General features: G+C 56.1%; 4 protein-coding genes across 7 annotated transcripts in view; 2 read left to right on the plus strand and 2 right to left on the minus strand.

The window, feature by feature from the left end:
- Positions 1-6,125, minus strand: part of CTSA (cathepsin A) — a 34,679-nt gene extending 28,554 nt beyond the window's left edge. For 2 of the 3 annotated variants that reach the window (XM_067013522.1, XM_059037781.2), the window contains exons 1-12: positions 5,178-6,125; positions 4,812-4,990; positions 4,188-4,299; positions 3,872-3,922; positions 3,693-3,779; positions 3,308-3,463; positions 2,878-2,969; positions 2,424-2,508; positions 1,761-1,852; positions 1,601-1,679; positions 1,374-1,513; positions 249-324 (exon numbers count right to left, since the gene is read on the minus strand). In XM_067013522.1, coding sequence (XP_066869623.1) covers positions 249-324; positions 1,374-1,513; positions 1,601-1,679; positions 1,761-1,852; positions 2,424-2,508; positions 2,878-2,969; positions 3,308-3,463; positions 3,693-3,779; positions 3,872-3,922; positions 4,188-4,299; positions 4,812-4,990; positions 5,178-5,231 — 1,203 coding nt within the window. In that variant the 5' untranslated portion in view covers positions 5,232-6,125. Of the gene's footprint in view, positions 1-248; positions 325-1,373; positions 1,514-1,600; positions 1,680-1,760; positions 1,853-2,423; positions 2,509-2,877; positions 2,970-3,307; positions 3,464-3,692; positions 3,780-3,871; positions 3,923-4,187; positions 4,300-4,811; positions 4,991-5,103 lie in introns of all 3 variants that reach the window. The other variant, XM_067013523.1, reaches the window with a different exon arrangement.
- Positions 5,292-7,396, plus strand: NEURL2 (neuralized E3 ubiquitin protein ligase 2). 2 transcript variants are annotated; one of them, XM_059037846.2, is made up of 2 exons: positions 5,292-6,352; positions 7,155-7,396. In XM_059037846.2, the coding sequence occupies exons 1-2, from the start codon at positions 5,611-5,613 to the stop codon at positions 7,268-7,270; spliced, it is 858 nt and encodes a 285-aa protein (XP_058893829.1). In that variant the 5' UTR covers positions 5,292-5,610; the 3' UTR covers positions 7,271-7,396. The 2 variants fall into 2 exon arrangements, with proteins under 2 accessions (XP_058893829.1, XP_066869628.1); XM_067013527.1 differs by having other exon boundaries at positions 5,310-6,339.
- Positions 7,397-8,269: 873 nt separating this feature from the next.
- Positions 8,270-9,390, plus strand: SPATA25 (spermatogenesis associated 25). The gene is made up of 2 exons (XM_059037873.2): positions 8,270-8,403; positions 8,798-9,390. Exons 1-2 carry the CDS (start codon positions 8,349-8,351, stop codon positions 9,325-9,327), a joined length of 585 nt encoding a protein of 194 aa, XP_058893856.1. The 5' UTR covers positions 8,270-8,348; the 3' UTR covers positions 9,328-9,390.
- A 637-nt stretch (positions 9,391-10,027) lies between these two features.
- On the minus strand, positions 10,028-12,046 carry ZSWIM1 (zinc finger SWIM-type containing 1). The gene has a single exon (XM_059037815.2). It carries the CDS (start codon positions 11,949-11,951, stop codon positions 10,581-10,583), a length of 1,371 nt encoding a protein of 456 aa, XP_058893798.1. The 5' UTR covers positions 11,952-12,046; the 3' UTR covers positions 10,028-10,580.
- Between the last annotated feature and the right edge of the window lie 473 nt (positions 12,047-12,519).

Here is a 12,519-nt window from a genome sequence, read left to right on the forward strand (position 1 = left end):
TTCTCACCCTAACCGCTCCTTGGCTGATGCAGACCTCTCTGCCCCCTCCAGCAGAGCAGCGTAAGGTGGGGACAGAGCCAGGTTCAAATACTGACCCTGCTGACCACAGGACCTAGGGCAAGTGACTTCACTTCTTGGAGTTTCAGCTTCCCCTGTCCCGAGTGGCGCCCTGAAGGACCCCCCGCCTCGCCACACTGCTCCAGGGTCCTGAGGCTGCTGGTGGACCCAGCTGTGCTGCCCCCACTCACCTGTGCGGCCAGCAGTTTCAGGTACTGGGAACACATGGTTTGGTAGAGACGGTGGTACTGGATATTCACCAGGAAGCTGCAGGAGCACGCGGGCAGGAAGACCAGGTCCAGGTTGGGGGAGAAAAAGGGACAATAGATCAGACGCCCTCCCCTCCCCCTCCTATTCCCAAGCTCTAGCCTAAGAGGCAGATAGCTGGGATTCAGTCCCTCCTTGGGCATATAACCTCTCTAGGACTTATCTAGATGGGGGAGGGGCTGGAATTCAGAGGTCCCCAACTCTCCTCCATTTAGAAATGTACAGGGACACTTTGTTACAATGGCTGGGGTGCAACTGGCATTAGTGCATAAGGGCTCCTGCTGACCAATCAGAATGGAACTGAGTGGTCCCTGCTGTCCAGGCGTCACCCTCTTACTTGTAGGGGTCATAGGAGATGTGGGCAGTTAGGGTGGTACTGGAGTCAGGGAGGGGCTGGGGATGGGAGTGTCTTTCTACTAAATACCATTTAAGTAATTGATATTTTAACAACCAGCGTGGCTACTTAAGAATGAAGTGGCTGGGACTTCCCTGGCGGTCCAGTGGTAAAGAATCCACCTTCCAATGCAGGGGACGTGGGTTGGATCCCTGGTCGGGGAACTAAGATCCCACATGCCTCGGGGCAACTAAGCCAGTGCCACAACTACTGAGCTCACACGCCACAACGAGAGAGCCTGCGTGCCGCAAACTACAGAGCCCATGCGCCGCAACTGGAGAGAAGCCCGTGCGCTGCAACTAGAGAGAAGCCCATGCACCGCAATGAAGACCCGACAGAGACAAGGATATTAAAAAAAAAAAAAAGAATGAAGTGGCTGGGGGAATTCCCTGGAGGTCCAGTGGTTAGGACTCCTGAGTTTTCACTGCCAAGGGCTCGGGTTCAATCCCTGGTTAGGAACTCAAAACAAAAAAAAAAGAATGAGGTGGCTGAATATTAATCCACTTCGGGGTCAGAGACCTTGAACATCCTATTGTACAGTTCACTGTCACACCCCAAACGCCCTCTGTGACCCCATTGAGAAATCCTAGCCAAAGGATCCCTGGGAACAACAGCCTGCCACCCCCCCAGGCCACGAGCGGTCACAGAAACCCACTTGCACACGTCCCAGCGGGGCAGCTGGTTGGGGATGTGGAGGGCCTTCCGCACGAGAGGGTTGTTGAGGTAGGTGGAGGCGGCTGTGGTGTTGGTGCAGGGGGGGTCCAGGCGCACCTTTCCCGCAGAACGCAGCAGTGTCTGGGGGCGCACAGAAGGTCAGGATCTTCGCTTCCCTGCCCTGTCCCTCCCCACCCTGCTGGGAGGTAAGCGTGGGCCCTTGCACACCTGATGCCACATCCGCTTGGATGACAGACGAGTGAAGGTGTTGCCCAGATCCTGGACCACGACAGTGTCCTTCTCGTACCTGCAAGTGAGGTCGAGGGATGAGTGCCTGAGCCTCCAGATGGGACTGGGTTTGGCCCGAGGGACACACGGCAGGGCCCACCTTAGATGGCTGGGCACCCCCCCAGCACATGGAGCGTAGAGGTTGTAGACGTTGAGGCCGGAGCTGCCGACGATGTGGGACACTTCCTGAAGCTGCAATGACACCCCAAAAGCCACCATGCTTTACAGAATCCTGGCCGCCCCATGACCTCCCAACAGCGCCCCAAGATTTATTGCTCTCCTACTTCACTTGGTCACTACCCTTTCCCCCCTTTCTTCACAGGCAGGGAAACTGAGGCTCAGTGGAAGGAATCGGCTAGTCCCGGGTCCAAATCCTAATGCCTCTACTTCCTAGCACTGGGACTTCAGGCAAGTGACTTCGACATGCTTGGCCTCAGTTTCCTTCTCTGGAAAATGTGCCTAATACCATCTCCCTTGAAGGAGACTCTTGAAGATGGAACAATCTACACTGCCATAGTTGAGCACAGTCCTGGCACCTCGCAGACGATGGATGAGTGAGAAGCCCTTTCCCCTCACAGGGAAGTCACGGGAAGTGGCATGGGAACACATCCATACTCATGTGTCCCAGAGGACGTCAAATTGCTGAAGGGTGCAGGATAGGAAACAACAGGGGGGTGGGGGGGAGGAGTCCCGAAAGGGGATGTGGTCCCCTTCTCAGGATAGGGGCCGTCGGGGGTGACGGAGGGCAGGGGCAGAACCTCACATTGGTCACGCATTCTGGGTCTTTGTTGTCGTAGAAGTTACACTTGTTTTGAGAGCAGCAGTGGGTCTGGAGGGAAGACCAGAGCCTGTAGGAGATGAGTGAGATTTGCTGAGGCCCATGGTGGGCAGAGAAGGCGAACACCCCATCTTCTCAACCTCCCATCACGGCCTGGACCCGAGAGACCTAATCCCAGGGAACAATGACATTTATCACAGGGCGTGGTATGTAGCTCCCAAACCTGGCTGCCCTGGGCCATGCTGCAGCCCTCCCTCGTCCCTTTACACTCTGATGTCTATGCGTTGGCCTTTCAGCACCAAAACCTTTCTAGCAAACCCAGCCCACACCTTCTCTCATCAACCAAGGTAGGACCCAGGCTATCATGTGCCTGGCGGACAGACCTGAGGTCCCATGACCTGCCGCGCCCCAGACATTGCCCAGCGGTCCCCTCCCATACCTGTTTCCCAGAAGGCCATGGTAGTAGGCGAAATAGACCAGGGAGTTGTCATTTTGCTCATAGCAGGAGAGTCCGTTGCCCACAGCCAGCCCCTGTGAAACACCCAGGGCGTTAGCTCATCTGGACGGCGAGGAAGAAGAGCCTCCCTTGACCCTCACCCAGACCTTCAGCAGTCTGGAAACTGAAACCCAGGCTGGTTTGTGGGAGTGGGTGGGGGGGGTGGGGCCACTCAACGTAAAGAATGGAGCTGGCAGCTTGAGGAGTAGGCTCCCTGTTGTGGAAGGCACACAGGCCGGGGAGAGGCCAGCTAGTGGCAGGAATGTTATGAAAGAAGACTGGGTTGTAATGGAGGCGCTGACCTGTTTGACCTTGCAAACCACAAGGCTATGACCCCAAGATGCCTCCCTTCCCTCCTGCAGCCTCCCTGCACCTGAAGGTTCATGCTGGGGTCCTGCATGACCAACACTGCCAGGGTGGGGATATAGACGCCGGCATAGCTCTCTCCCGTCAGGAAAAGCTCGTGGTCCTTGTATTCCGGGAAGAGGCGGAAGAAATCTTTAAGGGCTTCAAAATTGTTCTGGGCCACCTGGGGATGGTAGGATGGAGGGAATCGGGAAGTGTTGGTGTTTGAGCTGGAAAGAATCTCAGAGATAATGACACCAACGCACCCTGTCTGTGCAACAGGATGTGACTGGTCCAAACCACACCACCTAGCACGCAACAGAGCCACAGATGGACTCCAAGGGCATGCTCTTTCTCTCCCCACATCATGCCACCCAGCAAGGCTGGGGCACGGGGGCAGGCAGCAGACTCACCTCGGTGTCATTGGTTGCATAAGACTTGTCATCGGAGTAGGAAAAGCCCACCCCAGCTGGGGACTCGAGGTATAACACATTGGCAATCTACAGGGGAAGTGGAAACGGGCTAAGGAGGGCTCCCCACCCCATCCCAGTGCCCAGACACCCCCCCACAGGACCCACAGCGGCAGCGATACCAGGTTCCAGGAATAGGGGTTGTACTCCAGAGTGGCACCGTCTGGCTGGATCTGCGGAGGCAAGAGATGGCTAAGTCCCGAGAGCCAGCTGGAAGTAGGGAAAAGGCCACCGTGCTGAGTACTGTACAATCGGGCAAAATCCCTGAAAGGTACTAATAGTCAAGCCAATGGTACAGATGAAGAAACTGAGGCTCAGGAAAGGGACACATTTTCAGAAGATCACAAAGTCCTTTTCTCTCTCTTCCCCGCTTCTTTCCTTTGGGAACTGTTCCCTCCCCGTCCCTTACCAGGGGTTACTGAGCTGCTTCCCACTCACCAGGAAGGGGCCGTGCTCGGTGAGGAGGCCGTCTAGGGAGCTACAGCCCGGCCCTCCATTGAGCCACAGCACCACAGGGCTGCTCTTGGGATCGTTCTGGGACTCCACAAACCTGGGAGGGAGTCAGGCTAGGATGGATGCAGGTGGGGGGAGGGCTCCTTCCAGCCCTCGCTGCTGCCAGGCTCCTTCCACCCCCCACCCCACCCCCAGGCTTCCCTGGTGGAGCAGTGGTTGAGACACCGTCTGCCAATGCAGGGGACAACGGTTCGATCCCTGGTCCGGGAAGACACATGCCGCGGAGCAACTAAGCCCGTGAGCCACAACCACAGAGCCTGTGCTCTAGAGCCTGCGTGCCACAACTACAGAAGCCCGCGTGCCTACAGCCCGTGCTCCACAACAAGAGAAGCCACTGCAATGAGACGCCCGCGCACCGCAACGAAGAGTAGCCCCCGCTCACCGCAGCTAGATAAAGCCCGCGCGCAGCAACGAAGACCCAACACAGCCAAAATAAGTAAATAAATAAAATAAATTTATATTTCAAAAAACACCCCCCTCCCTATCATCTCCCCCAGTGGGCATCGCAGTGTCCCTCCCAAGCCCGCCCTGGGAGGCAGGGCTGCAGACCAGTAGTGGAGGTGCTTGGAACCGGAGCCTCTGAGGTAGCCAGAGTAATGGCGGAAAGACGGCTGCTTGGCCAGCCCTGGCAGGTACTGGATCTCGTCCTGGTCAGGGGCTGCCTCGCTTCGGGGCGCCCAGGAGAGCAACAGCAGGAGGAATGGCGGCGACAGCGCGGCTCGGACCATCTGCGGCAGGAAGCGGGGGCCGGCTGTTTACTCGCGCTCGGTGCTCAGCCGCCCCTGGGTAAGAGCTGGCGGCTCATCAGCGAGGGAAGCTCCGGCCCAGTCCCAGCTCCCACCCTCTGAGCTTCCTCCGCCGCGCCGCCCCGCCCCGGGGGCTCCCGGATCCCTTCCAGCCTCGGCATCCCCTCACCTCTGCTCCCTCGCGTCCTTGCTCTCCCGGAGGTGGCCCGCGACGGGAAGTCATGTGTACTCCGAGTCACGTGTGCTCCAGCGTCATGTGACAGTCTTCCTCCTGACCATCCCGCCCCGCCCCCCGTCCCTGAGCACTCGGAAGACGGATGGGGCGGTGGCGGTCAAACCAGGTGAAGGGCCGTGGGCCTCGCAGGTCGTATCCCGGACGCCGGAGGTCAGATGACCCAGGTGTGGATGGCCAGGATCCCCCAGCCTCCCCGGGACTCCGTTCTAAGCGGGATGGCTGAGCAGGCGGCGCTAGGACCCCTGGGCAGAGCCTCGGGGAAGGGAGTCAGGGGGGAAGTACCTTACATGGTGCCGCCGCGGTCACCATCTGAGCCCGCTGCCCAAAATAGCCCCCGGCGCCCGCTGGCCTGCCTCATGGCTGGGAGATGGCTGCTGCCTCCGACCCCGTGGAATTGGGTGCGCCCTGGAGACACGCGCGCCCGGAGCCCCCTCCCACCCGCTTCCACCCGGTACACGGTGCCAACATCCGCGTGGACCCCTCCGGGACGCGGGCCACACGCGTGGAGAGCTTCGCCCATGGCGTGTGCTTCAGTCGCGAGCCACTGGCCCCCGGCCAGGTGTTCCTGGTGGAGATCGAGGAGAAAGAGCTGGGCTGGTGCGGGCACCTGCGCCTCGGCCTGACTGCGCTGGACCCCGCCAGTCTGTCCGCCGTGCCCGAATTTTCGCTGCCCGACCTGGTCAGCCTCGGCCACACCTGGGTCTTCGCCATCACGCGCCATCACAACCGCGTGCCCCGGGAGGGCCGCCCGGAGGCGGAGGCGCTGGCCCCCAGCTGCCCCCCAGCCCTCCTGGTGGAACCGCATCTGTGCATTGAGCAGTTTCGCATTCCCCGCGACCGCCTGGTGGGCCGCAGCCGTCCCGGGCTGTACAGCCACCTCTTGGACCAGCTCTATGAGCTGAACATGCTGCCACCGACCGCGCGCCGGAGCCGCCTGGGTGTCCTCTTCTGCCCGCGCCCCGACGGCACGGCTGACATGCATATCGTCATCAACGGCGAGGACATGGGCCCCAGCGCCCGGGGGCTGCCAGCCGCCCAGCCCCTCTACGCGGTGGTGGACGTCTTCGCCTCCACCAAGAGCGTGCGCCTGGTCCAGGTCGAGTATGGCTGTAGGTATCCCACACCCTGGCAGCGACCCCTCCTGGCCTAGTGTCGGGACAGGAATCTGCTAGGACTCCTGAAACAGGTAGCAAGGCCTTGGTTTGTCCAGCATTATTTTAGAAGTTGGGGAATCTGACTTCAGATTCTGCCTCTACTTGTGATCTTGGACAAGTCACTTTCCCTGGCTCTGGGCCTCAATTTACCCATCTTGGCTGTGACTGATTAGGATGCCCTCTGACTCCCTTTCTGGCTTTGCCAATATTTTCTGCATTAACCTAGGGCATGAATTCTACACCGATTTTAGATTTTGGTCCTATTTGAGAATTATGTGCTCTTTATTAGACAAACGCTCATCTATCTGGGCATACCAGTTTAAAGGCATCACTTTAAAACCCCATGTGAGAGCTTCTTAACCCTGAGGTCTGGTTCATGATAGCCCTGTTAAGCCTTTTACTTATCCACCTGATGACATTTTAGGAATCCAATGAATGAGAACCCTGTGTCGGGCCTGTGCTGGAGGCTAGGGGTTGCACAGGTAAATCGGACACCACCCCTGCCCCCAGAAGCTGCTAAGCGAGGGGGAAGGGAGCAGGATGGGTGCTATAATGGAAATAGGGCTGCAGAACTGGGAAAGTGTTGCAACAGAGGTGCTTATCTCAATCATGTGAATAGCCCCAGGCCAGCCTGGGCCTGGAGAGTGAAGGGACTTGCCCAAGTTAATGACAAAGAGGGGACCAAGACCTAGATCTAGGTCTCACCCTCAGCCCAACCCTCCCGTTCCTTTTGCCTTTGACAACCTTCTTTCCACAGTGCCGTCCCTGCAGACTCTGTGCCGCCTAGTGATCCAGAGGAGTGTGGTGCACCGGTTGGCCATTGATGGGCTCCACCTGCCCAAAGGACTTAAGGATTTCTGCAAGTATGAGTGAAGGCCTGCAGCCACCCTGGAGCAGGGCCACGTGAATGCATCCTGGCCCCAGAGGTGTGGCTGCCCTGAAGCTGGCCATACTGATACCAGCCAGGATGGAAATAAACACAGCTGTTGCTGATGCTGATCCTTGGAGGGTCTCCTTGCCCCTGAAGCCTGTGAGGGGCACTTCTTTTAGAATCACTGGGGGTCAGCAGGGTAGGTGAGAGAATAAGAGCTCATTTTGACGTCACCTAGACCAGTGGTTCCTAGCCCGGCTACTCATTATCTGGGATACTTAGATTGCTGGTGCCCCAGAGCCCATCTCTGGAGATTCTCATTTGATTTGTTAAAGGATGAGGGCTGGACATTGTTTTTGTAAAAGTTCCCCTAGAGATTCTAAGGTACAGCCAGGATTGAGAAGCATTTCCCTAGAACAGAGGTCTCAAGTTTTGGCACATGTTATAACCACTTGAGGATCTTTGAAAAAATACTGCTCACTGGGATTATGATTTAATTGACCCCGGGAAAAAGCTAGGCATCAGGATTTCTAAAAGCTTCCAAGAGCATCTAATGTGCAGCTCGGGATGAGAACCAGTGCCCTAGACCAAGTACTTCATTTCACAGATGGGAACCTGAAGCTCAGAGATGGGAATGTATTTGTCCAAGGTCACACAGCAAATGAATGAATGCAGAGTATTCCTTCTCTCACCCTACAGTGCACAAAGCACCAGACTCCTTTAATTGTTATCGCTGATCATTTGCTTCCATACAAATGATCTTATTTGACCCTCTTAACTTCTGGTGAGGTACTGGGTGGTCATTTACCCCCATCTTACAGCTGAGGATGTCAAGGAACAAGACTGTCCAGGTGACTTGCCCAAGGTAAAGGCAAGAACCTAGAATGCCCAGTTCCTGGTCCAGTGCTCTTTTAACCCCATCCATTGTCATGTACACGTTCTAGAATGAACAGGTCAATGCCATGAGCTGGGTTCCAGGTGTAAAAGGGAGGGACTATGAGGTGACATTCTAGAAGGGTGGAGAGGGTAGGACAGGAGGCAGACGACTGTTCCCTCACTAACAGGGGCTTTAGAGCAGCCATGTCCTATTTCACGTGTCCACAAAGTCATCCAGGTCTTCCGCCTTCCGGCCAAGGTGAGAGGGGGCTCCTGGAACTGGAGGGTGTACTACAACTTCCCCTGAGAACCTGCTTCCTGGCTCTGGGGAGGTGGAGGTTCTGCTGGGCATTTTTAGGCTGGACCTGGAGTCAATTCTCTTGGAAGAAAGCTATTTCAGAAGTCCTTGCCAATAGCTACCCACTTGCTCATTCATTCATTCAGCAAACACTTCTCTATCTATCACCTGTCTGCATCAGAGACTGACTGGGGCTGTGGCTATGAGTAAAACCTAATTCCCAACCACTGGACAGCCCTCTTGGGCTGCTCTTAACTGGCCCTGATCCCAGTGTTCTGCTCCTATGCCCTGCCCCTCAGGGCCTCCTCCTCAAAGAGACCAAGAATAACATTCCATCCCATTCCTGTCTCTGCAGGTGGGGCTTCATCTCTGGGCTCATCCCTTGGCCTCTATAGTCCTGTAGAGCCAGTGGTGGTGGCCTCTGGTGGACAAGGCCCACTGAGCCAGAAAGCTGAGCAGGCGACACCCGTTGCCCAGGCCTGGGGCCCGGCCCTGGCAGTGCCAGAAGCCAGGGGCTGCCCTGGGGGGGCTAGCTGGGAGCCACTGCGGCAGGAGTACAGCCGGTACTGCCACAAATTCCCCCACGCGAGGCAGCCAGAGAGCCTGGGCTGGGAGGATGGCTGCTCCAGAAGCAGAGCTCCCTACCTGGGCGGCCCCAGCAGGCCTGGGCCCCTGCCGCTGTGTGGGCCGCCCTCTGAGGCAGGAGGGAAGGAGGCCGGCTCCCAGCCCGACATCTGCATCCTGACCTTGGCCATGATGATTGCTGGCATCCCCACCGTGCCTGTCCCAGGCCTACGGGAAGAGGACCTGATCCGGGCAGCTCAAGCTTTCATGATGGCCCATCCGGAGCCAGCGGGGGCTGTGGAGGGAGCACGGTGGCCCTAGTGAGATCCCGGAGGGGCCAGCCTCCTGGTTCCTGCGTGTAGCGGGATGAAATAGCACCAGACACATAGGGTGGCTTCTCCGTATGGTTTTTGGGCAGGCAGGGTTGGTGGTGTCTATGGCAGGGATGCGGATAGGGTGGTGGTTTGAGCCACTCTGACAAACACCGGCCCATCAGGACCCAGACCCCAGGAAGTTTCCAGAAACCGTTAAGCCAGGCCATAGGTCTTGTAAGATTGGTTACAATGAAAATTACCAAGGTAGGAGGCCCTGCTTGGAGAGTGGAGGCTTCTTTTTGTACTGTTTTGGTACTCGATCAAAAGTCCTTTTACAAAGCCCTAGGCAAGGTGACTTTTCCTCTTGCCTTTTGTTTCTCACCCTGCTGAGGGCAGGTGATAGGACCACAGGCAAGGAAGGAAAGTTAACTCTTATTTGAGCACCCGCTGGGCATCAGGCCCATTACATGCCCACTTACCTTTAATCTTACCAGTGCTCTGGGGATCTCCATTTTTACAGATGAACAAATTGAGGCTTAGGGAGGTGACGTGACTTAAGTCACATGGCTAGTAAAAGGCAGCACCAGGCCTCAAAAAATCAGACAGGGAAGATACCAGGATATGCATGTAATGTCAGACTCCAAAGTCTATTCTTTCCATAGTATTTCCTAAAATGCTTTCTACAGGGCAAAAAACTAGACAAATGCTAAAACAGACAACATTCAACTTTAATGAGGGGCGGTGAGGCTGAGAGCCTGGCTGAGCTGCTGCCTCTGGGGGCCTTTTCCTCTCTGGGTGAGCTGTCATCTCATGACTGGGGAAGCTGTTACCAAGTCCCGACCCTTGATCTCCACTCAGTGTCTTAGCGCTTATCTTAGAGCAAGGGTTACCTGTTTTTATAAAGGCCTTGAGCTAAGAACGGTTTTTACCTTTTGAAAAGGTTGTTAAAAAGGAAAAACAACAAAAAACCCCCACACACAACAAAAACAAAGAACCAGGAATATAGAACAGAGGCTCTACGTGGCCAGCAAGTCTAAAATACTTACTAGCAGGCCCTTTATGGGAAAGGTTTGCCGCCTCCGGTCTTTGGGAATTAGACACGTTGTAGGTAGCAGGCTGCAGTGGAAGAGAAAACCTTTGTCCTTCTTCCCTGGAAGGAGGGCCCGTGGAAGTACGACCGTGTGAATGTGTGTGGGGGTGTGCGTAGTGGGGATGTGAGCAGATACTCTGCGGATGAGCACCTCTGAGCGTCAAGGGTAATCAGAGTTGGACCTGCTCATAAGGGCCGATCCAGCTGTCGGCCAGCTCGCGCAGGGTGTTGTACCGCCGTTCAAACTCCTCCTGACTGCAGTGCTGCAGGAGCTGACCCACCTCCTCCGTGAGGAGCGCCACGGCCAAGTGCTTATCCAGGGTCTCACTCCACTTGCTGCCCACGATGTCACCGAGGCTGGCAGCACAGCCTGCCGTCCACTCAGCTGGCAGCATGTCTGGCTGGAGCACCTGGCGGCGGGCACTGAGCATGGTGAGGATGTGGCGGCAGGGCAGATGGAAGGCCTGGTTAAAGTAGCAGCTGCAGCTGGCCGGGGTCTGGGGCTGCACCCTATGGGTGTCCTCCAGGATCTGTATGTTCACCTTTTCGGAACCAGAGCCGATGAGGTGCATGGATTTCTGGACCACGGCAAGCTCGCCCAGGCAGAGCTGGGCGGCCGGCCCCGTGCAGATGGCATTAAGGGAGTATTGGATGCGGGCTTCTACCAACTGTTCCACTTTGGGGCTTTCGGGGCTGCCATCCGAAGGGGGATGACTGTTCGGGGCACTCAGGCCCAGGCTGAAACTCGCCTTGTCTCCTGAGTTCTGTTGCAGGTATCGGAGCAGGGCAGACATGCCTTTTTCCACAAATGGGGTGGTGCCAAAGAACTGGCTGAGGATGTGGGCGGTGACCTCCAGGCCCTGGAAGTAGTGTCTGCTCTCGGCTCGGCTTCTCCAGCGATGGGCCAGCCAGATGCGGTCGTTGAGCAACCAGTGTGAGTGGAGCTCCGGCAGCTGGGCCGGTGGGATGCAGGTGCTCAGGAGTGTATACAACTTCCTCAGGTTTCCAGCTGTGGCCGAGCACATCGTGCTCTGCAGGGAGGTCAGGAGGACCCTCTCCACGGGCTGTTCGAGGGACAGCTGATAGAACTTGCCCTGGAAGAACTTACAGATGTGGAAGGCTGAGAGCAGGACCTCAGCTGTGGGGAACTCCATAGCGAGGGCGGGCAGCAGGAGGAAGTGGGGATCCACCAGGATGGTACAGACTCTCTCCCATGCTGGGTTAAACTTCTTGAAGGCCTGGAACATCTGGGCCAAGCCTTCAGCATCCTCCTTGGCGGGAATGGCAAAGTAGACTGCCCGGGCAAGATGACCCTCCAGCTGCACCCGAGGTCCATCCACCAGGAAGGTATATAACACCTTGCCCCTTGGGTTATAGGTCCGGTGGATAAATAAGATTTCAGGAAAATGGGCAAAGACCCCCTGCATAAAGCAGCTTTGATAGTTAAGGGCATCTAACTGGGCAGTCTTGCTAAGCTGATAGAGCAGCAGAGGTGGACTTGGGTCCTCAATCAGGAGCTCATTCAGCATTGTCAGGGCCATGGGGGAGATGGGAGATGTCTAGATGCCAAGGTCAAAATATCTGCTCTGCGAGGCTGCTGTATGGAAGGCTCTCACTCTCTCTCAAGCTCCAACTAAGGTGAGGCTTGAGGCCGGACTGTACTTCCCAGATCTTGCTCCACAGACGGGCCTATGGAGAGGAACAGAGGTTTAAGGAGACAGTAGGGGCTTGGCTCTTCAATTACACATCCAGACAACATTTTATTGCTGATACTATGTATCAGCACTGTTCTGGGGGATATGCAATAAACATGTAAACAAACAAGGATATATCAGATAATGAAGTTTACAAAGACCACAAAACAGGATAATAGTAAGCTGGCGGAGGGAAGGATACTTTAGCCAAAGTAACCAGTGAAGTCCTCTCTAGGGGGTGGTGGGAGGATGACTTGGAGCTGAGAGCTAATTGATAAGAAGCCAGCATGGAAAGATTTGGTTCCATGAGATTTAAATGAGCGTGAAGGCCAGAGCTGCCTTTTTTTCCCCCCTTAAAGAGCATTTTAAATATTGGTATTGCACTTTATATTTACAAATTACTTCTTGGCCTCCA

This window comes from Kogia breviceps, chromosome 14, assembly GCF_026419965.1.
Source record: "Kogia breviceps isolate mKogBre1 chromosome 14, mKogBre1 haplotype 1, whole genome shotgun sequence".
Lineage (NCBI taxonomy): Eukaryota > Metazoa > Chordata > Mammalia > Artiodactyla > Physeteridae > Kogia > Kogia breviceps.

Excerpts from the sequence above, each read along its gene's own strand:
- NEURL2 (XM_059037846.2), top strand. The coding sequence starts at position 5,611 with ATGGCTGCTGCCTCCGACCCCGTGGAATTGGGTGCGCCCTGGAGACAC. Across the intron at positions 6,353-7,154 it reads GGTCCAGGTCGAGTATGGCT|TGCCGTCCCTGCAGACTCTG; the intron begins GTAGGTATCCCA and ends TTCTTTCCACAG.
- SPATA25 (XM_059037873.2), top strand. The coding sequence starts at position 8,349 with ATGTCCTATTTCACGTGTCCACAAAGTCATCCAGGTCTTCCGCCTTCC. Across the intron at positions 8,404-8,797 it reads TCTTCCGCCTTCCGGCCAAG|GTGGGGCTTCATCTCTGGGC; the intron begins GTGAGAGGGGGC and ends CTGTCTCTGCAG.
- ZSWIM1 (XM_059037815.2), bottom strand. The coding sequence starts at position 11,951 with ATGGCCCTGACAATGCTGAATGAGCTCCTGATTGAGGACCCAAGTCCA.